The sequence below is a fragment of the Equus quagga genome, chromosome 5, assembly GCF_021613505.1.
Source record: "Equus quagga isolate Etosha38 chromosome 5, UCLA_HA_Equagga_1.0, whole genome shotgun sequence".
Taxonomy (NCBI): Eukaryota; Metazoa; Chordata; class Mammalia; order Perissodactyla; family Equidae; genus Equus; species Equus quagga.
In genome coordinates this window covers 117,675,233-117,698,192 of record NC_060271.1, presented here as the reverse complement: position 1 = coordinate 117,698,192, position 22,960 = coordinate 117,675,233, and the positions used below count along the sequence as shown (strand labels likewise).

The 22,960-nt window shown below is 48.9% G+C and overlaps 1 protein-coding gene across 1 annotated transcript in view; it reads right to left on the bottom strand.

Annotated features, from left to right (window-relative positions):
- The window catches only part of OTOF (otoferlin), a 101,647-nt gene that overhangs the window by 64,296 nt on the left and 14,391 nt on the right, over window positions 1–22,960 (bottom strand). Inside the window, exons 3-4 of the mRNA XM_046661853.1 lie at window positions 17,588–17,646; window positions 1,195–1,283 (exon numbers count right to left, since the gene is read on the bottom strand). Coding sequence (XP_046517809.1) covers window positions 1,195–1,283; window positions 17,588–17,646 — 148 coding nt within the window. The remainder of the gene's footprint in view (window positions 1–1,194; window positions 1,284–17,587; window positions 17,647–22,960) is intronic.

Here is a 22,960-nt window from a genome sequence, read left to right as displayed (position 1 = left end):
TGGATGGATGGACAGATGGATGGATGGATGGGTGGATGGATGAACATGTCCTCTATGATTTTCTTCTCCAGGTTCTCATCCTCTTGTCATAAGGTGAGATTTAAAGTCCCTTTAACAACAAGGCAGTGTCTGGCAACAACAAGGTGGTGTCTGCAGGTGTTCTCTCCAAGCAGCACGAGGATAGTGGAACCCTTGCCTCTCCTGCTGTGATTGCTCTATTTCTATTAATATGACCTGCGATTAGGCCAGCTTTTCTTCTGTTTGTAGTCTCCTCCCTTGTTGAGTCATACTGAGCTCTCAGTGAGAGTAAACCCCCTTTTTGGGCAGGTTGCTTTTCAGCCACGCCCCCCCCCCCCCCCCGCCCCCCAGCTTGTATAAGGGCAACTGATTTTGTAACCCAAGACAGGACTTTACATTTCTTATATTTAGCCACCATTCTAGACTGTTCAAATCATTCTGAATTCTGCTTGTCACCCAGAAAGAAGGATGGGAACTGCTCTTACTGAACCCCTAGCAGCAATAGTGCTCACGTGGTAGGTGCACTTCATTGGGGAATGTAAGCTCTCTGAGAGTAGGGCTATCCTCAGCACCTAGTTCAGTGCAGGACACACAGAAGACACTTGGTAATGAATGAATGGGGAATGAATGAATGAACAAACAAACATCTATCTCATTGATTTCTTATAGCTTCCCTTTGAGGTGAGTACTTATCTTTTTCACACATGAGTACACATGGAACTCAGAGAGGTATGTAACCTGCCCAGGGTCACACAGCAGATGACTGACTCCTAGAGACCAGGTTTTCCTGAGCCCTAAACCACCATACCAAACTGCCTCTTGGCAAGTTTGCCCTCAAGGCTACAAATGGTCTATTGGAGGATGTTATCAGCCATTACTTTCACTTCTCTCTTGGGTAACTGTCACCCAGCATGGTGCAAGGGGGAGACTTTAAGAGGGGCACTGGGAGCTGTGATGGGGCTGGGGACAGAAGGGGTGAACGGGACGGTGGGGTGCTCTTGGCTGACAATGGTTGGGAGGGCTGGGGACTCTGAGGACAACATGAGGGAATGGGGGGTGGTTGAAGGTCAATGCAGGGCAGGTGAGAGTGCAGGTCCCCCTTTTAAACCCAAAGGAGAGGGCAGCCTAAGGAGCAGGGCCGGCCCCCGGCCCCTCTGGGCCCCACCCCACACTTACCTGTTGCTGAAGACTTTGCTGTAGTTGAAGATCTGAATCTCGAGTATCTCGTTGCTGTCGACGCTGCTGGCCACTGGCCACCGGAAGGTCTAGGGAGAGAGGGACAGCTGTGGCCTCGGGTGGGAGTGACAGGGAGGGTGTGGGGAGAGGGAGGGGCATTCCTGGTAGGGTGGCCCCTCATGTTGGCCCAGCGCTCCACAGGGACAAAGTTCACACCAGGAATCTCATTTAATTCCAACCACCACCTTGTAGTGTGGGTATTGTTGCCCGCTCCTCTTTCAAAGATGGCGCTCGGAGAAGTCCAGTGGCCTGCTGAAGGTCATATAGTAAGTGGAAGAACCTAGAACTAACCAGGACTTCTGACTCTCAGTCCAGTGCTCTGTCCACTGCCTCACCACAGCCTCCCAAGTCCTGGGGTGCACTTGTGAGGGGGTGGTGCCACCAGGGGGGGTGGGCTCCAGGGCACAGCAAGGATCATGGGGTGTAAGCTTGGCTTTTGCTGTGTGTGGAGTGGAGTTGTAAGTTCCCAGCTGCCTCCTGTCAGAATCACGTGACCTGTCCAAACTCTGCTTTGCGTGGGAGGTCCTGGCGCCCACATTCACACCAGACCACCCCTCACACTGGCAATGTTAACACACTGGGACAGACTCGAGCTGTTTAGTGGAATTAGGGACACAGACGAGGGACAGCCTGGCCCCAACTCAACCGTTTCTAGATTTACCCTCACCGCTTCTGTCTTGGCGTCCTTATTGAATCAATAATAATGATGAACAGGAAGCTGAGTGGGATTTTGCCTGATGCCCTAGAAATGGCAACGAGAGACCAAAACAGAGGCCAAAGGTGCCATGCAGTGCGGTGGCTTCCTCTTCCTGCAGGCGCCCCATCCTGTAAAGACAGCTGCCAACAGGCAGAGCCAGGCACCTCCCTTGGGGCTTCCTCAAAGGCCTGCTGCCCCCACCCATCACCCCAGCCCTCCTGCTTCCTGGGATTTAAAGGAAGACTGGGGAAGGGAAAAGTGGAAAGACTTACATCCCAGGTGCAGTGTTTTTGTGGCACTTTCCTGGGAGAATAGCTCAGAGACGTTGAGGCACCCACAGGAAGCGGAACTTGGCATGCTAGTTCCCACCCAGTGACATCTGACTAGTCTGTCCCCTGAGCAGGAGACCCACGGAGCATCATGGGACAAGGACAGCGGCCATGAAGGAGCCTGGTGGGCCACTCTTGGGTGCGTCAAGTGTGCTCTGTGGCCAACTGGTGCTGCGAAGGGTAGTCAGGCTTGAGCCTGCCTGCCGCAGGAGCCGGGGTGGGGTGGGGCCGAGTATCCTAGGTTGGGAATCCATACTGTGTGGCAGGCTGCTCGGTCTCCACAGAGCCCACACACACTGTGTCCCAGGAGCCAGCATTTGCAGGTCTGCCATGCTGATGGCTTCCGGGCTGGTTGGAGTTCACCAGAGAAGCCACAACACCACAAGGAGGGGCCACGTCATAGCGAGACCAAGGATTAAACCATGTACCCCACCCTCAGCTGGAGGGGGAGGAGGATGTGGAGGGCCTGAGCAGGGGTCCCTGTCCCACTCCGTGTCTTGAACCACAAGCCTGAGAGAAGGGAGAAGATCAGGTGTGGAGAGGATGCCAGATTGGCGTGGGAAACCCTCTGGACTGGACTTTGAGTATGACCAGAAAATGAGTAGGGAGCTCTGAGGTCTGCTCAGACTGCCAGTGCGACACGGTATCCAGGGGATTTTGACAGAGCACGGGGAATGCAGTGACTTTCTAAAGTTTCATTTTTAAACCCCACCAAATTCAGACTGCTCAACAGGCCAGTAATAAATAACAGTAGTAATAGTAATAACAGCTTCCTCTTAGAAAGAACAGTGCATTATGCAGGGCCTGAGTGCTTTAGATGCATTAATTCATTTAGTCTTTACAGCAACCCAAGAGGTCGGGAACGTGTTCTCTTCTATCGACATGGACACTCGGGCTCAGGAGGAACGTGGTTCAGAGACTCTGTTGTTAGCGGCTGAGCAGGCTCTGGGAGCTTCTGGGAGCCCACCCTGCAGGGCTGCCACCTCAAAGCTGGGCTTCCTTCTCCCAGATTGGAGCCTGGGGACTTGGGGGGCACAGGGCCAGCCTGGCAGGTCACTGCCCAGTGTGGGCGGGGCTTGTCTCTGGAAGATGGCCTTCATGTCCCCTCTCTTCAGGCCTGGCCAAGTGTTGGGGAGGGCCCTGACATCCCTGACAGTGCATGGAGCAGGCAGGTGAAGGAGGGAGAGGCCTGGGCTGGAGGGGGAGGGTTCTGAGCAGGGCCTGGGGAGGACTTTGGAGGCCTTGGACAAGGCAGAATGGCTGGAGAGGGTGGCCCGGAAGAGCGGCAGCCAGCTATCTTCTCAGGCCTCATTAAGCAGCTCCTGCTCTCACTGTCTGGATGCTCCAGCTCAGCTGACTGTGTGGTTTTCCTAATGAAGTTGATTTTATTGGGCTGCAGGGAAATAAACCAGCTCAGGAAGGCCCAACTCATTAGCCACGTTGCTGAGGCAGTTGCTGAGGCGAGAGAGCTGGGGGAGCCACCAAAATTTCGGTTTTCTTGGGATGAAGGTGGCAGGGGTGTTTGATCCACCTGAGGGTCTGTGGGTAGGATTTTGGCTGAGAAGGAGAGAGAAATTAGGAGAAAAAGGAAGTGACTGTGGAAATGGCATCATTAGAGGAAGGGGGAGTTGAACAGTGACATTAATTAGGTGAACACAAAGGAACAGCGGAAGTCATTTCGAGGAAAAGAGACCCAGGGAAGGAAGCTGCTTGTGACTCCTGCTGGCCCATCACAAGGTGCTGCCTTGCCAAGTGATTGGGGTACAATTCATGGGGTCACAAGGGCCACCAGGAAGAAGGAGTCCACTGGAATAAGAAGGCTGTCGCTGTGGGCCCATTTGCTGAGGAGAGAGGAGGGGAGTCAGGGAGGGCTGGGGAGGGGTGCCTCGGGGAGCCCTGACCAGAGATGAGACCCCACAGGAAGCAGACGTGGCCGTAAGGCTTGGGGCGCCCTTTCGACAACTTTTCAGAAACACATTTAGCGTTCCCGGCAAGGAGCCTTGGGTAGAGGGAACATGAGGAAGCAAATGTGAGAGCCGGTCGGGGTGGCAGGACTGTGGATGCCAGACTGCAGCCGCCTCAGAGGCCCTCGGTGAGGGGAGGGGAGGGACGGCCTGACCTGGCAGCTTCTTTCATCTCTGACTCCCTCAGGACTTCCTCCCTCTCCTCTCTCTTCCACCCGCCCCCACCTTCGTGATGTGCCACCCCACCGCACTCTCCCCATCTGTCTCCCTTCTCTCTCTGCACTCTTCTCCTCATGGCCACTTTAATCTGACACCAGGTTTTTTAGTCTCTGTCACTGTCTTTCTCTGTCACTGTCTCTGTCACTCTCTCTGTCACTCTGTCTCTGTCTTTCTGTCCGTCACTGTCTCTGTCTGTCACTGTCTCTGTCACTCTGTCTCTGTCTGTCATTCTGTTTCTCTCTTTCTGTCACTCTGTCTCTGTCACTCTCTGTCTCTCTGTCACTCTCTGTCTCTGTCATTCTATCACTGTCTCTGTCACTGTTTCTGTCTGTCACTCTGTCTCTGTCTCTGTTTGTTACTCTGTCACTGTCTCTGAGTGGTTCTCAATCCTGGCAGCACATTAGAATCACCTCTGGAAGCTTTTGACAGTCCCCTGCATTTGAGACTGATTGAACTGAGCCTGGGGGGGTGCAGGTGGGGTCAGTGTGGTAAGAGCTCCCAGGCCATTCCCTGGGCGGCCCAGTCTTTGCTCAAGGGAAAGACCCTCCCAGGAAAGCACAGCACAGCACCCCCACCCTGACCTGCTCATCTCGCCCCTCCCACAGGGGGTGGGCCCTGCAGGGCTTCTAATGCACAACCAGCCTCCAGCTCAAGGGAAGAGACTTGAGGAGGGGACTTGGGGCCCAGGGCTGCTCTTTGCTACTTCCACTTGGCCTCCTTAGAAGCTGAGGCCTGGGCTTTGGTTTGGTCTGAATTTTCCTTGGCTAGTTCCTCTATTTTTACCTCTCCAAGGTCAGGGCCCCCTTTCCTAGCCCCCAAAGCCCCTCTGTCTGTTGCCTACGCCGCATTTCCAGTCCTACCGCCACTGCTGCCCCTTCCTTCCGCAAACATCTACAGAGCTCTGGAACAGCAGTGAGCACGGCAGGAAGGGTCTCCTTTCACTGGTCACTTCTCTTAGCTCTTCTGACGACTAAGAGCGTTTGCCCTGGCTCGGCCACCAGTTAGCTTTGTGACTGGAGGCCACTATGTCACTCTCCTGTGCCTGCGCTTCCTCATCTGCAAAGTGGGAGTGACAAAGTCTACCTCACAGCTTGTTGAGAGAACCAGATGAGGTCACACGGGTGTCAGGACTTTATAAGCGACACAACACTGCAGAAACCGGAGGCACGACTTGCTTTCTTTTTTCTGTGGCTGATGCCCTTGCCTCCCTGACCTTCCGCCTCCTCTCCCTCCCCCTCTCTCACTTTCTGGCCACCTCTTCTGCCTCAGCCTGTTAGTTTCCTATTTCTCTTTTACCAGAAAAAACTTTACCCTCATTGTCCCCTCATTTTTGCTGTGACTTCCTTTCTGCCGGTTGGGGTGATAGGTACCCACATGCGCAGAGAACGTAGCAAGACCAGAGGGGAGGTTTCGGGGCTCAGGAGCTCCCGGGCCTGTCCATGCCCACTCAGAACACGGGGAGCGCATCTGGGTATAAGGAGGTACTTCTCTGAGCACTTTTCCCTGATAACCAAGGCCCACAGCAACATGGCCGAAGTGTGCTGCTTTTACATGTGGGGAAGTGGAGGGTGTGAGAGTTGTCCCAGGGAACACAGCTGATTGTGGCAGAGGCAGGATTCGAACTCAAGTTTCTGGATGCTTAGCTCAGAGCTTAATCCACTACACTGGACCCTCTCCTGAAGCCAGGCAGATTAGCTGAGGCCGAATCTCGGGGGGGTGGGGGATGGTCTGTGACTCTGACCATCCTTCTAGGTTGTCAGCAACAAAAACATTCATTTATTGAGTGCTGACCATGTACCGGGCACTGGATACATGCTTTCCATACATTATAGAATTTAATCCCCACTTGACAGATGAGGAAACTGAAGCTCAGAGAGGATTTGCCAAAGTAATTCAGCTCGTAAGTGGTAATACAGCTTAGTAGTTGAGATCAGAGCCAGACCCCATCTGGAAGCAGGTGACACCATGTGGAGCAGAAGAACTGCCCAGCTGAGCCCAGCCAACTCACAGAGAGAAACACTACCATGTTGATAACTAGTCCCTGAGTTTTGGGGAGGTTTGTTACACTAGATAACTGTGGCATTCCTCTGTGCTGTCTGTACCTCTAAGAGCCAGACTCATGTCACAGAATGCTTGTTGTCAGTGCCAGAGCTGGGCTCCATGCCCGGGCCCTTGCCCTCTGCTCCCTCTCCTTCCTGTTGCCCCAAGAACTCCAGGGACAGCGTGGCTGTTGCTCTCGGCAGTTCACAGCCTGAGCAGAGCCGACAGGCCCAGTCTTGTCTCGTTCACTGAAGTCCCCCTGTGCGTGGCACAGACCTGGCCCCTCTATAGTAGGTACTCAACAAATAGGGCTCAACTGGCTGCCTGGATAGCAGTCCTGCTCCATGCTGGCCGTGTGAGCTTGGCAGGCCAGTTCCCACCTCCATACAGCTTCCTCCTCTGTAAAGTGAGGGTGATGGTCACAGTACTACTTCTTGGGGTTCTTGTGAGGCTGGGGAAGCACTTAGTGCAGAGCCTGGCCCAGGAAAAGAGCCTGGTCCAGGTAGCAGGGTATCATAATGATTCTTATTGTGCTGCTGCTAGTTATAGGAGCTGGGGCAAGGCCTGGCATTCCTGGGGACAGACACTGCAGGGACTGTAGGGGGCTTCTGGGGACAGAGGGCCTCTCTCCAGCCTGAGGCAGCATGACTCTCTTCCTGTGGCACACCAGCTGAGGGTTGCGCCTTCTATTTCTGGAGGTGCCCTGAAAATTGGTGGCCTGGAGTCTGAGCCAAGGAAAGCCTCACTTCTAAGATTCCACTCCATATCAGCCTCCAAAACCTCCGGGGGCCTCAGATAGTAGGTAAGCCGAACATTGCTACTCAAGATGTCATGAGCCAGCAAGCCCCGCTCAGGGTCAAACATTTGCTGAGCACCTTCTTATGCCAGGCTCTGTGCATGGCACTGTGGGCAATGTGGGGATGCAGGGGTGGGAGTTCTGGAGTCCCTCAGTCCTGTGGGAGCGCCTGGACAGTTTTGGAGACAGATGCAGATCTGAAATCACAGCCTGTCATAGGAATGTTGACAGAAGTAAGGCAGCTGGCATTAGGATTAGGGGCAGGGAAGAGGAATGTGGTGGGGTCTCAGGAGCCCTGGGAGTGTGGAGCAGTGACCCAGTTCACCAGCTCCAGGCTTGGCTGTGACCTGGTGGTGGCGGCCAGGGCGGCGGAGTTCTGTATCTTATCGGCTACGGTGATCTAGGACTCCATGGAAAGGTTTCCCTGATGCAGGCTGGAGAGTGACCTGGATAGTTCTGGGCTTCATCGATTGGGTCTGGAACCATCCTAAATCAGCACGACAACGTCCTTAAAGGGACAGCCCTCTACATTTTGGGAGAAAAATTTAGGATGTGCTGCAAAACTTTAGGGTGCAATGGAAAGAGACTGTCTTGGGAATTTAAAGACCCAAGACTCAAGTTGGGTCCACTTTTTTCTTTTCCTTTCAGCAATATTCCCTGAGCCCTCCATTGGGTTCCAGGACAGTGATGAACCAGACAGGTATATTCCTGGCCTCGTGGAGCTCACAGCCCATGACTTCCAGAAACAAGCAAAGTGGGCAGATGAGACAGGTCCCCCTGACCCTCCACCCCCTAGGCTGATGACCTCTCCCTCCTCTGGACCCAGAAGGCCCATAGTCCATCATTGTCTGTACTGGGTCCCTCTCCTGGCTGGACTGAAGCTCTTGAGGGCAGGACCGGGCCTTGTCCACTTTGCAAGTGGCCATAGGCTCTGGAATCTGATAGACTTGGGTTCAAATCCTGATGTGGCTACTTATCACCTGGGATGATACCAACCCAGTGAGTGGCAGTGTTGTAACACAGTGTACAGCTCTCGCCCCCCGGTCTTGCCGTATACTAACTGCTTAGTAAATAGCAGTCATCTTTTCATTATTCCTACGAGTACTGTTGCTATTCTGGCCTCTCCCAGTGGCATCTTGTCCACATAGGGCCTGGCTTAGAGCTAAAGCAAAAGGATTTGAGGTGGTATGGGTATGGCCATTACCATTCCCCCAGGGCAGGGTCCTCTGCTGGCTGCTGGCCTGGCACAAAGGCTGCGTGTGTGTGTGTGTGTGTGTGTGTGTCGCTTCTCCAGAGTAGTTTAAATGCAGGATCTCAGGTTCCAGCCTCTGGGAAAGGAGACACCATGTCCAGGCTCCGTTTCCACCCATTGTTGTCCGAGCATAGTCTTTCTTCCACGGCCACCTCCTCCTCACTCAGGTTCCTCAGCCTGGCCTGCTGCGGCCCCCTCAACCTTGTCTGAGTAGAGGAGAGACATTTGTTTTCTTGTCCTTTATTTCATTTTTCAGCCATGAAACTGTTCTGTAAGGCAGGCAGAGCAAGGAGTATGTCCCCATTTTACAGCAGGGGAATCTGAGGCCCAGAGGGGCTGAGTGGCCATCCCAAGGTTACAGAGTTTGTCAGTACCTCAGTGAGGACTGTAGCTCGGGTCTCGTGACTCCTGGGCCAATGCGCTTTGTACCTCACTGAGCTGGCTTCCGAAGGCCCTGGACACAGTAAGGGTCAGAAAACAGACTTTCTGGGAAGCCAAGAGGGCTTTGGAGGTTTTGCAAGGGGCAGCTGAGTTTCCTTTTCCAAGCTTGTTCTGGAACCACCTTCAGGCTGGTTCTTGTAGGAGCCAGCCAGGGAAGGTTAGGGCTTGTCCCCCAAGTGTGGGGAGATGGATGTAAGCATGGGCGCAGTCCCAGCCTCTCTTTGGGGAGACCCCTGGGCCCTCCCCGAGCAGGGGCTGAGGGGTTGCCTCCCCTGCTTTGTGGGGTGTGCCCTGCTGACCAGTGGCAGCCAGGCTGTGGGCCACTTCTCAGAGGGAGAAATGGAGGCAGGGGGCATGAAAAGACCCCAACAAGGCCTTGCAAGGGTGGTGGGAGTCAAGCCCAGGAGCAGCTATCTGCTGCTACATCCAGAGGGGCCTTAGAATCTAGTCTAAGCATGGACTTGGAACCCTGGCTTTACCACACACAGAGCTGTCGCCTTGGGAAGGACACATGCTCCCTGAGCCTGAGTTTCATCACCTGTAGTTTGCTGTGGACATTGGATGGAGAGGACTTGCTCAGGAAGCAGCACATGCTGCTGCTGGAAGCTGCTGTCATCATCTTCTGATGGGGCTGCCCGGGAGGAAGTGATGGGCAGGTCTCTGGAGTATGGGAGGGCCTGAGCACTGCAAGTCATTTAGCATCCTTGCCTCCATTCCACTAAGTGCCAGTGGGTCCCCATTGTGACAAGCAGAAACTTCCCTGCCTGCCCGCAGGCAGAGAAATTTCCCAGGTGAGAATCACTTTTCCCCATTCTTGGCTGCCCTCTGATCCTGCCACATGCCTCTTCTCATAACTCCCTGGCTCCCGCCTCCTCCTTGGTCTCTCCACATGGACCCACAACATGCCCCATGTCCCAGTTCCTGCATGGATCCTCGTGTGGTGTCGAGCCTGCTTCTCCCTCTGGGGTCTCTCTACCTCAGGCCTGGCATACATGAGGTTCTCAGAATGTGGTCCTGTGCTGGGGCCAGCGGGACTGACTCTCCACCTGCCCCGTGCTGGGTGGCATTGGGAAGAGGAAGGACAAGGTGATTAACTTTGAATGTCATGTATACCTGTGGCTCAGGTGTCCCAGGGTGCAGTTAATGGAAAGGGGTGGCAGTGCCCTTGGAAGGGGCATCAGGTTGCTTACTGGCTGGAGGCCTGGGTGGACATCTCCCCTGGGAGACCTGGTGGGAAGGAGGGAGTCGGACGCTCTGCCTGGCCAATGGAGGGCAGAGGCCCAGAGAGGTAGGACCCTGAAAGACTGGGCCAGGCTGCCTGCATCTTTACCCAAGCAGCTCCTCCTCTCAGACCCTGACTGGGGAAATGAGGAGCGGAAGGGAGCAGCAGGCTGTGCAGTGGGCAAGCCTCAGGCCAAGACAGCTGCCTTAGTTTGCAGCAAAGTTTCCACCGGCACAATTTCCCTCATTTTGTTCATCATTTTACAAAGAGACTTCATACCCATCATCAGTCCCACTTGACAAATGTGGTCACTAAGGCTTAGAAACTGAGACCAAAAATCACACAGCCAGGAGAGGGAGAAGGCAAGAACAGAACTGTCCTTGGGGAGGGCACAGCCTGGGGGCTGTGAGGGCCAATGGTTTCTCCTGAGCCCAGATGAGAAGGTAGAGGCCTCACTCCCCTGTGCCTGCAGCTCTGGGCCTACAGAAGCAACTGTACTGTGTGGGATGGGCCCAGGGTGAGGAGGAGACAGAGGTTCTGGGTGGCCCCTCAGCCAGGCAGCTGCTTATCTGAATGCCAGTTTCAAAGGGAACAGTCTGCCATGAGGCCCTTCTCAGCCCATACAGAGTCAGATGTGAGAGGCAAAGCCCAGAAAAGAAGGGGTTAGCTATTCTGGGGGTCACAGCAAAGCCTCGTGCCAAGATGGTGACTTAGGACTGCTGGTTCTCACCCCAAAGTCAACTCTGGAAAAACGACAGAAGCAAAAGGGAAACATGAATTCCAGGAAGTAACAGACAAATGAATGTGAGAAACCCAGGGAGACCAAAAGCTGTTTGTGCTGATATGTGGGTGGGGAGGATGAGGCTGCCCAGCTTGGGCAAGGGGGTGAGTGGCAGTGGCAGTAGGAGAATAGGTTGGAGCAAATCTTTGGAAATTCCCCTCTTACCTCTTCCTGGCGTTACCTTGGGGCAATCGTTGTCTGCTCCTTTACTGATAAAATCGTGACAACTACCCTACTGGGATGAGGATGGATGAGAATAGGTATTGATAGGCCAGCTGCTCACACCTTCTCTCACTGAACCCCCAGAGCTCATTGTTAAAAATTTAGACTGCCTTCTGTCAACCATGTTTCTCCTTAAAGTCTCAGAGATGAGACCCTGACTCTGTTTCTACGGTGACTGGGGTCTCCAGGTGCTCATGCCTGCCCTTCAACCCCCAGGGACTGACACAGCCCCCTCTTTGATGCTTCCTCAATACTCGCTACCAGACAGAGGAGATGATACCAGGGGAGCTTGAACAAGGCAAAGTAAAGAGACACTTGGAGAGGACATCTCCTATAAAAGCAAGACAACACACTGAGCAGTACACACCAACTGCAGCAGGCTCATTAGAACAAATGGACCATGAAGAAATATGTGAGCAGTGTGAAACGAAGACAAGGAATCATCAAAGAAGAACACATTAGTAAATTTGGAAGACTGATTTGAAGAACTCCCCCAGAAGACAGCAGGAAAGGATTGAAAGACAAAAAATATAAAAGCTAAGAAACAGCAGCTAGAAGTAGAAGTATTGACCTCTGATAATAGGAGTTGCTGAGGAGACAACTATATAAAAACTGAATGGAAGGGATATTTGAAAAAAATAATGGAGACAGAATTTTCTATAATAAATGAAAGATGAAAGGTTTTAGATTTGAAAGAGCTCACAAAAATAGAGCAAAGCAGGAAAGATAAGGAAACCCACAATTAGACACATAATAAAATTTAAGAATATCAAAGATAAAAGAATTATACTTTTTCCCAAGAGAGAAAGAACAGATCACCCACAAAGTCACAAGGATCAGATGGCCATCAGATTTCTCAACAGCAATGGGGAATGATATTTTATTTTATTTTATTTTTTTGAGGAAGATTAACCCTGAGCTAACATCTGCCGCCAATCCTCCACTTTTTGCTGAGGAAGACTGGCCCTGAGCTAACATCCGTGCCCATCTTCCTCTACTTTATATGTGGGATGCCTGCCACAGCATGGCTTGCCAAGCGGTGCCATGTCCTCACCTGGGATCCAAACTGGCGAACCCCGGGCCGCCGAAGCAGAACGTGCGCACCTAACCGCTGGGCCAGCCCTATGGGAATGCTATTTTTGAAGCTGTGAAGGAAAGAACTTTGAACCTAGAATTTTACATCTGATAAAACTCTCATTCAAATTTGAAGAAATAAGAAAAATATTCTCAGATTTGCAAAGCTTTAGAAGGTTTGCTACACAAAGATCCAAATTAAAAACTTTTGGAGGAAGTACTCAAGAAGAAAAACAAGTCCAAGAGATGGATCAAGAGATACGAGAAGTACAAGTGATCACATATCTTGGTAAAGACTATTGCTGTCTTAAAAAAGAAAAAAGAAGCCTAGGACAAATAAAGAATAAAAGAACACACATTCATAAAAACCTAGAATTAAAATCTGAATCCAGATAATATCAGCATGAGGGTATGGACTGCAGTGGGGGAAATCAAAGAGGCATGAGAGTGTATTAAAGTACCTCTCATGATGGGGGAAACTATAATTATTGATTTGTTTTTAAGCTATCAATAGGGATACACAAGCTTGAGTAATGGTGACTACCTTGAAAATAAAAATAGAATGTATAACTTTTCAACTAACAGAAGAAAACCCCATCTACCCAATAGAAGGGTGGAAAGGAGAAAAAGAAACAAACAAAACACAGTAAATGGAATATATAAAATAAGATGGTGGTAGAAATAAGCCTTATAATAATAGCAACTACAATTGATGTAAATGGATAAAATTAATCAATTGAAACCAGAGATTCTCATATTGGGTAAGAAAATAAGATCTAATAATACATGCCCTAAGAAGATACACTAGAATTTAAAAACACAGAAATATTGAAAATAAAAAGATATGCCAAGAAGATAAAAAGATCGAAAAAGATATACCAAACGAACCAAAATTAGCTGAGATAGCAATCTTGATATCTGACAAAATAGAATAATGCAAAAAACATCATAAGAGACAAAGAAGGATATTAAATGCTGGTAAAAGGAAAAATAGATGAGAAGATATAGCCATTATGAACACATGGGCAACTACTAATAACAGTTTCAAAACATATCAGCTCTCAACTGACAGAACTGCAGGGAGAAATATATAAATCAACAATTGCAGTAGTAGATTTTATTGCAACCATTTTTGAAAATGATAGATCAAGCAGAGAAAAATAAGCAGAAAATTCAAGGAACTGAATAATATAACTAATAAGCTTAGCTTATATAATATAAGCTTGAACTTATATTGTGCTATATATAGAAGCCTACACTGAACACATTCCTATTAAATGAAGGGAGCATTTATGACCATGAATTAGGCCATAATAGAAGTCTCAATAAATTTCATAGGATCAATATCATATGACTACGTTCTTTGATCATAGTGCAATAAAACTAGGAATGAATAAAATAAGGAGCTAAAAAAGTCATATATATTTGGAAACTAAATAACACACTATATAACTCGGGTTTAAAAGGAAATTATACAGAAATATATGAAATGTTTAAAACTAAATAATAATGAAAATACTACATACAAAATTTTGTAGGAGACCGTTAAAACTGTATTACAGCAAAAGTTATAGCTTTGAATACATTTATTAAGAACCAAGAAAAGTTAAAAATAACAGGCTTAACACTCAGCTCAAGAAGTTGGGAAAAGAGCTACAGAGCAAAATAAAATAAACAGAGAGAAGGGCAATAATTAAGAAAAGGGCAGAAATCAATGAAATGGAGAACACAGGGGAGATTAATGAAGCCAGAAGCTGGCTCTTTATAAAGATTAATATGATAAACAGATCTTTAGCAAGACTGACTAAGAAAAGCACAGAGAATATACAAATAAAGGAAATATAGCATAAAAAGGGGGAAATAACTATAGGCTCAAGAAAGATTTAAAAATAATTTTAAAACATTATGATCAAACATGAGCTAGGGGCTGGCCCCGTGGCCGAGTGGTTAAGCTCACACGCTCTGCTTCAGTGGCCCAGGGTTTTGCCGGTTCGGATCCTGAGCGTGGACATGGCATCGCTCATCAGGCCATGCTGAGGCAGCATCCCACATGGCACAACCAGAGGCACTCACAACTAGAATATACAACTACGTACTGGGACGCTTTGGGGAGAAACAGGAAAAAATAAAATCTTTAAACAAACAAACATACAAACAAAACATGAGCTAATAAATTTGAAAACCTAGATGAAATGTAAAAATGCCTAGAAAAATATAAAAAATGGCTGCAAGAAGACAGAGAAATTAAAAAGGGAGTCAGAAAGTTCCCTCCCCAAACTGTCCAGTCTTAGAGGTTTTTACAATCCATTCTTCCAAAATGTCAAGGAAGAGTAAATTCCTACCTTATGCATGTTGTTCCAGAAAATTTTAGTTCAGAAAATTTTATGAACATAGTTGCGTAAATCTTAAATAAAATATTTTAACAGTGTGTTAAAAGTAGTACATAATGAAATACTCAGAGAAAATTATGATTGTCTAAATTAATTCCAGAAAAGCTTTTGATAAAGTTCAACAACCTTTTATAATAAAAAGTCCTAATAAACTAGTAAGACAAGGTTAAATAGTAAGATCTTATTACAACATTATATTTGATGACAAAACTTTAGATGCACTTATTCTCTTTAATGTTGGAAACACGGAAAGGATGCCCACCATCACCATTACTGTCTAAGATAAAACTAGCAATCATGGCCAACGCTTTATGGAAAGATAAAGAAGTAAGGTGATAAAATTGGAAAGGAAGAGATAAAACACTTCTTTTTGTAGATAATACTATTGTATACATAAGAAAAACAGAATCAGTAGACAAACTATTAAAACCAATAAGAGAGTTCCACAAGGTTTCCAGATAAAAGACAGACATAAAGAAAATGAAAGCATTTCTCTGTGCCAGCAATAATCAACCAAAAAATCTAATTAAATTTAAGATATCATTCATAATAACATCAAAACCATAAAGCATCTAGGAAATAATCAAGAATACATAAGACTTCTATGTAGAAAACTTGAAAACCCTAGTAAAGGATGGTAGGTTATTTGAATATATGATTTAATAATATAAAAAATTGACATCTTTCCAAGTTAATTTTTTAACTCAATGAAATTTAATCAAAAGTCCAGCTGGTTTTTGGAAGAGGTTGATAAACTTACTTTAACATTTATCTGGAAGAGTAAATGTCCATAAATAGGTCAATTTTGAAAAAGAAGAGAAAAGAGAGGGAATTTGCCTCACCAGATATTAAGACAAACAAGCCATATTAATTAGTGCAGTGTGGTAAGGGTGAAGAACAGACAATTGCATAGAATAGAGGGCTCAGACCTCAACCTTAACATACAATAAATGGAGAGAATATGATTGATTAGCAAGTTGATGTTAGAGAAGTGGCTTTTATATAGAGAAAAATAAAAGTGGACCCCTATGTGGCACCACATACAATGTAAAAGATACAACTTTAAAATCAGAAAATGTAGGGACGTATATTTGTAACCCAGGGGAAGAGAAGACCTCTTCAACAGAATTTGAAAACACACCAGGATTGGGTCCTTCTAGTTGATGAGGGGTACCAGGGAAAAAGTTAGTAGACGGTAGACCGAGAGAAGATATTTTCAATATCTAAACCCAACAACGGGTTGATATCTAGGACATACAAAGAACCCTTGCAAATCAATAAGAAAAAGACAGCTAAACCGATAGGAAAAAAGGGCAGAGAATATGGACAGGCAGTTGACAAAAGAGGAAACTTTAAATGAACAGTTAGAACAACAGTGACATATCATGGTTAGACTGGTGAAATCAGAAAGCTGGATAATAGCAGGTGTACACGAGGATGTGGGAAACAGGAATCCACACACACTGCTGGTGGAAGTGTAGACTATGGCAGTGCTGGGTCAAATTAACTGTATGCACACTCCACAAGCCAGCAATTCCAGATCCTGGTGTATATCCCACAGAAATGCTCACCCTCGTGCAAAGGGAACATGTGTAAGAATATTCATTGCATTTCTAGTGGTGAGGAGTTGGAGGCTTGCTGGGGGTTCCTCACTGGAGGAGTGGTAGGTGGAATGTGTAGGGTGATTAACTCGTCCTGATTGACCGGGACTTGTCCGATTTTCGCCCTGAGACTCTATGTCTCAGGAACCCCCTCAGTCCCAGGCAAACCAGGATGGTTGGTCACCCTAATATGTGTTGCATGTGTCCCATGGACTACTGTGCAGCAGGTAGAAGCAACAGATTAGCCTAGCAAAACAGTGCTCAGGGGTCGGCTCCACAACTGAATGGTTAAGTTCACACGTTCCGCTTCGGCAGCCCAGGGTTTTACTGGTTCGGATCCTGGGCACGGACTGGTCACTGCTCATCAGGCCATGCTGAGGCGGCGTCCCACATGGCACAACCAGAAGCACTCACAATAGAATATACAACTATGTACTGGGGGGCTTTGGGGAGAAGAAGAAGAAGAAGAAAAGAAGATTGGCAACAGATGTTAGCTTAGGTGCCAATCTTTAAAACAAAAAACAGTCCTCAGTGAAACAAAATGAAATATATAACACACCATTTAAGTAATATGCTCACAAGACAACAATATGAATTTTTGTAAGAACACACAGAAAACTGACAGATACACATTAAACACATTAGAATGGTTGTAAATGGAGGGAAAGAATATGGGGATAAAAGAGAATACATAACATACACACATACAAAAAACAAGAGCAGGGCCTTGCAGGGACCAATGAGATAAGATGCCATAAACAGAGATAAATGATTTGCTCAATCCTCTGAGCCTGAGGTTCAAAAGAAAAAAAAAAACTTTTTGGGGAGACACAGTGGGAGAGGAACCCGTAGCTCTTGGAGAGAAAGGGGCAAGGTCCGTGCGAGACTGGGGCTAGCCTGGGCCCTCCACGTGCCCAGGGAACACGGGGAAGGGAGGCGGGGCCTGCAGCCGTGGCTCACCATCAGGCCCACAGTGCCTGTAGGCCCTTCCTCTGGAGAGAACAAAAGACCCCGACAGGGCAGCGGGCTGCTGGTTGGGCCCAGATGCCCTTCTCTGTGGCAGTCCCTCTGCAGGGGCCTCTCCTGTGCAGAGGTTCCCTGAGAGGGATCTAGGTGGAGCCTCTATCTATGCAGGACGGAGGTTCCTCCACACCCTCCCACCACGCCTCCTCCCAGGAGGACAGCCAGAGCTGAGGAGCCCTGAGCAAGCCGGCCTCCCAGGACTCGGGGCCAGTGCACCCCAGGAGACGGGGAGGTGCTTGTTTCTCTGGGCTCACGGCTAGAGCTGCCCCGAGGGCATCCTACCTCATCGAAGTCAGCCACGTCTTCACGGTTCTCCAGGACCCGAGAGTAGAAGGATTGCCCTGGGTGGGAGAAAGAGGAAATCTCAGAGTCAGGCCTCCCTGGACAATGAGCTTTGGGTCGGACCTCTCCACCTGGTAGTTGTCGTTACAGCATTTGGGTTCACACAGCACTTGTTACCAACGAGGGGACCTCCTGTCTTGTGCAGCACTCTCCAGGATGAGGCAAGTGCCCATATTGTCTTATCCGACACTCAGCAGCCCCGTGAGGCGGGCACGTCAAAGGTCATTGGCTCCACTTTACAAATGGGGATACTCAAGTACAAGAAGGCGCGAGGCTGGTCACAGGTAGGAGTGGGAGTGGAACCCGGTCTCCTTCCTCCACCAGCTGCCTTCTCAGCGGCTTTCTGGGCCCCCTTCGCAGTCTCCTCAGCGCTGCTGGCTTCCCCTGGCCCACAGCCGCCCTGAGCGGAAGCCTGGCCCCCAGGGCGGTGGGCGCCCTGCCTGCAGAAAGCTCACGTCCATGACAGTGGCCGCACTAGGCCCCCCGGGGCCAACCAGTCAAGACCAGTCCTTCCTCCTCCTGCAAGCCAAGGGCCTTCGCCTTCCTCCAGTCTCGCCTTCGTTCTTCTGTAGCTTTAGCACAGGGAAAACTTGGGCTGGTTTCTCCCCGTACTCCATACCTGCCCCTCCTTTCACCCCACGTGGTAATAGAGGGTTTGTGATATGGACGAACATTTTCCCAGACCTCCTGCCACCCCACATTCATACACCACCCGACAAGGCAGAAGTAAAGCTGCCCGCTTTTCTAGCCCCTCCAGTCAGAACCTGCCCAGGCTGCTGGAAGAACCATAATCAGGAGAATGAGGGCAGGTGGAGGGGATGGGGCGGGCTCTCTATGGGAGACGTGGGCCAGCTCAGGTCACTTTGAGAAACACTCACTGGAGTCTGTGATGTAGGAGGCCACCTCCAGGGGACTTGGGATAGAGGCATGGATAAAGGGCACGGGAGCCCTGCCCTCAGGGAGCGGCCGGTCTAGTAGGGGAGGCCAGGGACCCAGAACATGCCACCAGTTCAACACCATACAATACATACCCCAAGATACAATTGTGTATGAGATGAGAAGTGGTACGGGGAAGGAAGGATAAATACTATTTTTTAGGGGGAAGGAGTAGGAGCACCTGAGAAGAGGTTGTAATTTCTATGAGGAGAAACCCACAGATAAGGTGGATTAAAAAGAATTATTATTTAGGATTAATTATCACCTATCAACTGTACACCAAAAAAAAAAAAGATAGTGTGTAACAAGACCCTGTTTATAAACAAACCCTAAAACTCAATTTTTCATATGTGAATAGACAAAGATCTCAAACCATTAAAAGTGGTTGTGTAAACGTGGACCCTCCAGAAACAGTTCAACTGACCCCATCTTATCAACAGAGTGATTAAGAACACCAAGGAGAACCAAAGATTCTCCACACTGTGGAACCGAAGGACTGGGATGTGACTCGAATTTAAAAGTGGGAATTTAAAAGAAACGAGGGGTCCATTGTTGAAGAAGATCTGAGGTTAAAACTCCTTCCCCACCTTACTATAAATGTTTAAAACCTCCTCATAAATGTTTAGAACCTCACCATAAATGTTTAGAACCTCCTCATAAATGTTTAGAACCTCCTCACAAATGTTTAGAACTTTACCATAAATGTTTGAAGCCCACCAATCAAATCCTGCCCCACAAGCATTTCTGCGTGCCAGCCTATTCTCCTAACCTCTTAAATTTTGCCGCAAATCCTGAGTCGGGGAGACAGATCTGAGGGCACACGTCTCCTGTCTCCCTGCAGATTGATCTCACAGAATAAAGCTGATTTTTCTGCTGAAATCTGATGCTGTAGTTAACTGGCTTGTTTATACTCATTTGGTAAGACAGCCCCATTTTTGGGTGGTAACAGTTATCCCTGGGCAGGAGAAGTGAGAAGATATTGAAAGCAGCATACTTTGAGTTTGTAGTGTATACACTTGAGTTTGAAATTTTTTCAACGAGCATGCTTTACTTTTTTATTGAAAGAAAAATGCTTTTAAATCCCCGCCAACCTAAGCCAGTGGACCCGTTCACTGAAGGCCTATCTCAAGGTTGAACTTAATTCCATTCTGAGGGTTAGTTTGGGTTGTCACTGATGGGCAGGATGGGGACCCAAGGGAGGACTTGGCTGGGTGCAGCACACTGTGCTCTCCTCCTCACAGAAAAACCCGGAGACCGAGCGTAACGGGCACCAGGCTGGGGTGGGGGGGTTGGAATGAGCCCCCTCTGACCCTCCACTGTAACGAGGCTCCCTCCCTCTGGGAACCTCTTCTCTCCTCTGGCCTCCATTGCCTCACCTGTACATAAGAGGTTTCGTGCAGAGATCTCCAGGGCCTGCCTGGTTTTTAGAACTTAGGAGCAAATCTTAGTTCAGTAGTCAAATCCTAGTTCAGTAGGAGCTACCCTCTGACAAGGAAGAGCCCAGGGTTTGAGGTAGATGGTCTGAGGAAGGGGGTGTGAGTGTGTGAGTGTGTGTGCATTTGGAGGGTAGGAGCATCTGGGGAGCGGTTGCATCCAAGATAATGAGGAAGAAGCTTTAAAGTAGAAGCTAAATACACAGAAAATGGATGCCAAATAGACAGATGGGAAAGAAAGACTCTAGTGCCAGCCAGGGACAAAACAAAACAAAGACCCAAAGGAAAAATCTCAGCAACAAATCCCAAGGCAGCCAGGGGTGGGGGGAACATGAGAGATGGTGCCTGAGCTTCTTTTAATTTTTCCCACAGGTAACACACAATGTAAGTGGAGAATCAGGTGAGCACATTTGTGCACTGGGGCTTCCCCAAAGATCTGCTGTTCTGGATAATCAAAGGCCTTTTCATCTTAGGAGATCCTAATGAGCCTCGGATATGGCTGTGCTCAAGCATCTCCCAGAGTGAAAACTGAGCAACCCACCCAGAGGCGGGTGGAGAGGGACCATCCAAGATGGTGCCGGGGCTCAGACCCGCCCTGGCCTGCGTCTTTCCCACAGCCTGGTTAGACAGGTCTCGAGATACAGTGAGATTAGCCATTGCAGAACTTACACATCAGGGCTCTGTTTTGAAATGCAGTAAAACCACATTGCCTTGGCCCCTGAGGATGTAAATGTGATAAATATTGTCAAACAGAATGAGCTAAATTTTACCTCTAGATATTAAAAAAAAAAGTTTGCTGAAACAAATCCAATCAATCGTACCGAAACAGTGGAAAGCGCAACTTATTAAGAAAACAGAGTGTCCTATGGCATTTTTGAAAAGCCGCTTCTAGGAGGGTTTGTGCCAACGGTGGCAGGGATCATTGCAGGGGTCCTTCTCTGTTCATTTGGACAGAGCCGGGGGACCTCTGTCAGCCGTGCCAGGTTATCATGGGCATTGCTAACCCCATCTCTTGTTTCAAGCCCATTTCCACTTAACATCTCCTCCACTCAACACCAGTCTTGTTGACATTTCAGCTCCATTTTAAATGGCTTTCAGATAAAACCATTTAAAATCCCAATATCCAATCACCTTTCTTGCCACAGAGAAGACTGAGAATAAGCCTTGAGAGAAAGAAAATAGCCTGTTAACCCCCTGCAGTGGAGACTTCTCTGTGGATAGAATGAGAGGGAGATTAGATGGGGAAAATTGAACAGCATCCTCCTTCCTTCAAAGGCAGCTGCTCATGGGATAGCTGAGCTGTTTGGTTTAAAATAAACTCCTCCCTGAGTCAATAAATGAAGTTTGGAGAGCAGAGTCTGGCTCACAACTGTAATAAGTGCCGTGACGTCTGATATACCCAAATGGAGGGGCTCAGGAGTCCAAAGCTTAACAGAAGTGACTTTTATGTCATTTGCCACTTAAAATACCTGCACTGCAGCCACCCTCCTAAGGGAAGGTGAGCTCAGCTTGTGTCACATGCAGGACGCAGTGCTAGCCTTTCATGTGATGTGACCTTGGCACAAAACATCCCGTCTGCACACAACAGCTCCCTCTTCCAGGCAGTTACCCTGGCTGGAGCCAGACCTCGAGAAAAGGCAGCGTACAGGGACTCAGCCGCTAGCCTGTGTGCATCCATTCATTGCCTCGTGCAAGAGGGCCTTCTACTCCTGCTGTTTCAGGGTGGCCATTTGGCCCTCGAGGAGGGTGGAGAGGGGGTTGTACAAAGAAAATTCCAATCCAGATGCTGCCTGAAGAAGCTTATTACAATCCAGAAGCGGGGTGGATAGGTCAGACATGTAAAAGGCTACGACATAGGCAAACTCTGGTCATTGGCATGCAACAGTGTAAATAAAGTGAGAAGACAGGAAAAGGAGAAGTGACCGTCCCCTTACAGATGAAGGCATTGTAGAGGCGTGGGCATTTCCGCTGGAAGAGCAGATGGAGTCTAGATAAGCAGAGGGACTGGGGAGAGAGAGGAAGGGCATCCAGGCCGAAAGAACAGTGTTAGCAAAAGTTTGAACCTTTGGAGCGGAGAAGGGAGACCTGCAGGAGCTGGACACAGGGCAGAGGGTTCTGACGGTGAAGGAGCAGCCCACTGGAGGAAGACCTGGGTGTGGGGTCCTGAGAGGGCACAGGTGGGGCGGTGGGCCGTCTAAAGGGCAGGAGAGGGCCCTGAGGACGAGCTTCAGGGACATCATGGTTTTGGCCCAGACTGACCTCGGACTGCATCCCAGCAGTGCCTGCCATTACTTTCCTCCATGTGAGGTGAGAAATAGAGTAAAACACTGCTTGTGACTCAGACCCGTCACTGTCATTCCCTTGTGTTATTTAAAATCAGCAAAACCTCATTGTCTGCCTTGACTGGGACAGACATTACAGAGGGGGCTCAGCAAGCACCCCATTCTCTGCTGCGATGCTGTGATGCCCCAAATCTGCTCTCCCTCTGCTCCTCCACAGCAGCTCATGAGTGGTGGCCCTGCTGTGTTTTCATTCTCCCCAGTTCAGATCAGCCTGTTCCTTTTGGAAGGCCAGCTACTCCCAGCAGCACCAGTAAGCGGGGGCCCAGGCACCCCTGTGTGCAGAGAAAGGGTGGGGCCTAGTTGGATTTGGAGCCTGGCGCTGCAGCTTGGGGCCAGGAGGCCCGGAGCTGGCTATGCAACCCCTCGGGGTCTCAGAGTCCTCATCTGTAAACTAAGGGCAATTATTCTGGACCAGCCTACATTCTGGGACCATTGTGAGGATCAGCAAGAGATCATTTTTGTGAAATCCCGTGTGAAACATCAAGTCCTATAGAAGTACTGGGGGCCGTGGGATAGTGTTAAGGCTCGTTGAGACCCCAGCTCTACCAGCTGCTAGCCATGTGCCCTTGAAGAAGGTAGCTTCTCTTTGCCTTAGCTTCCTC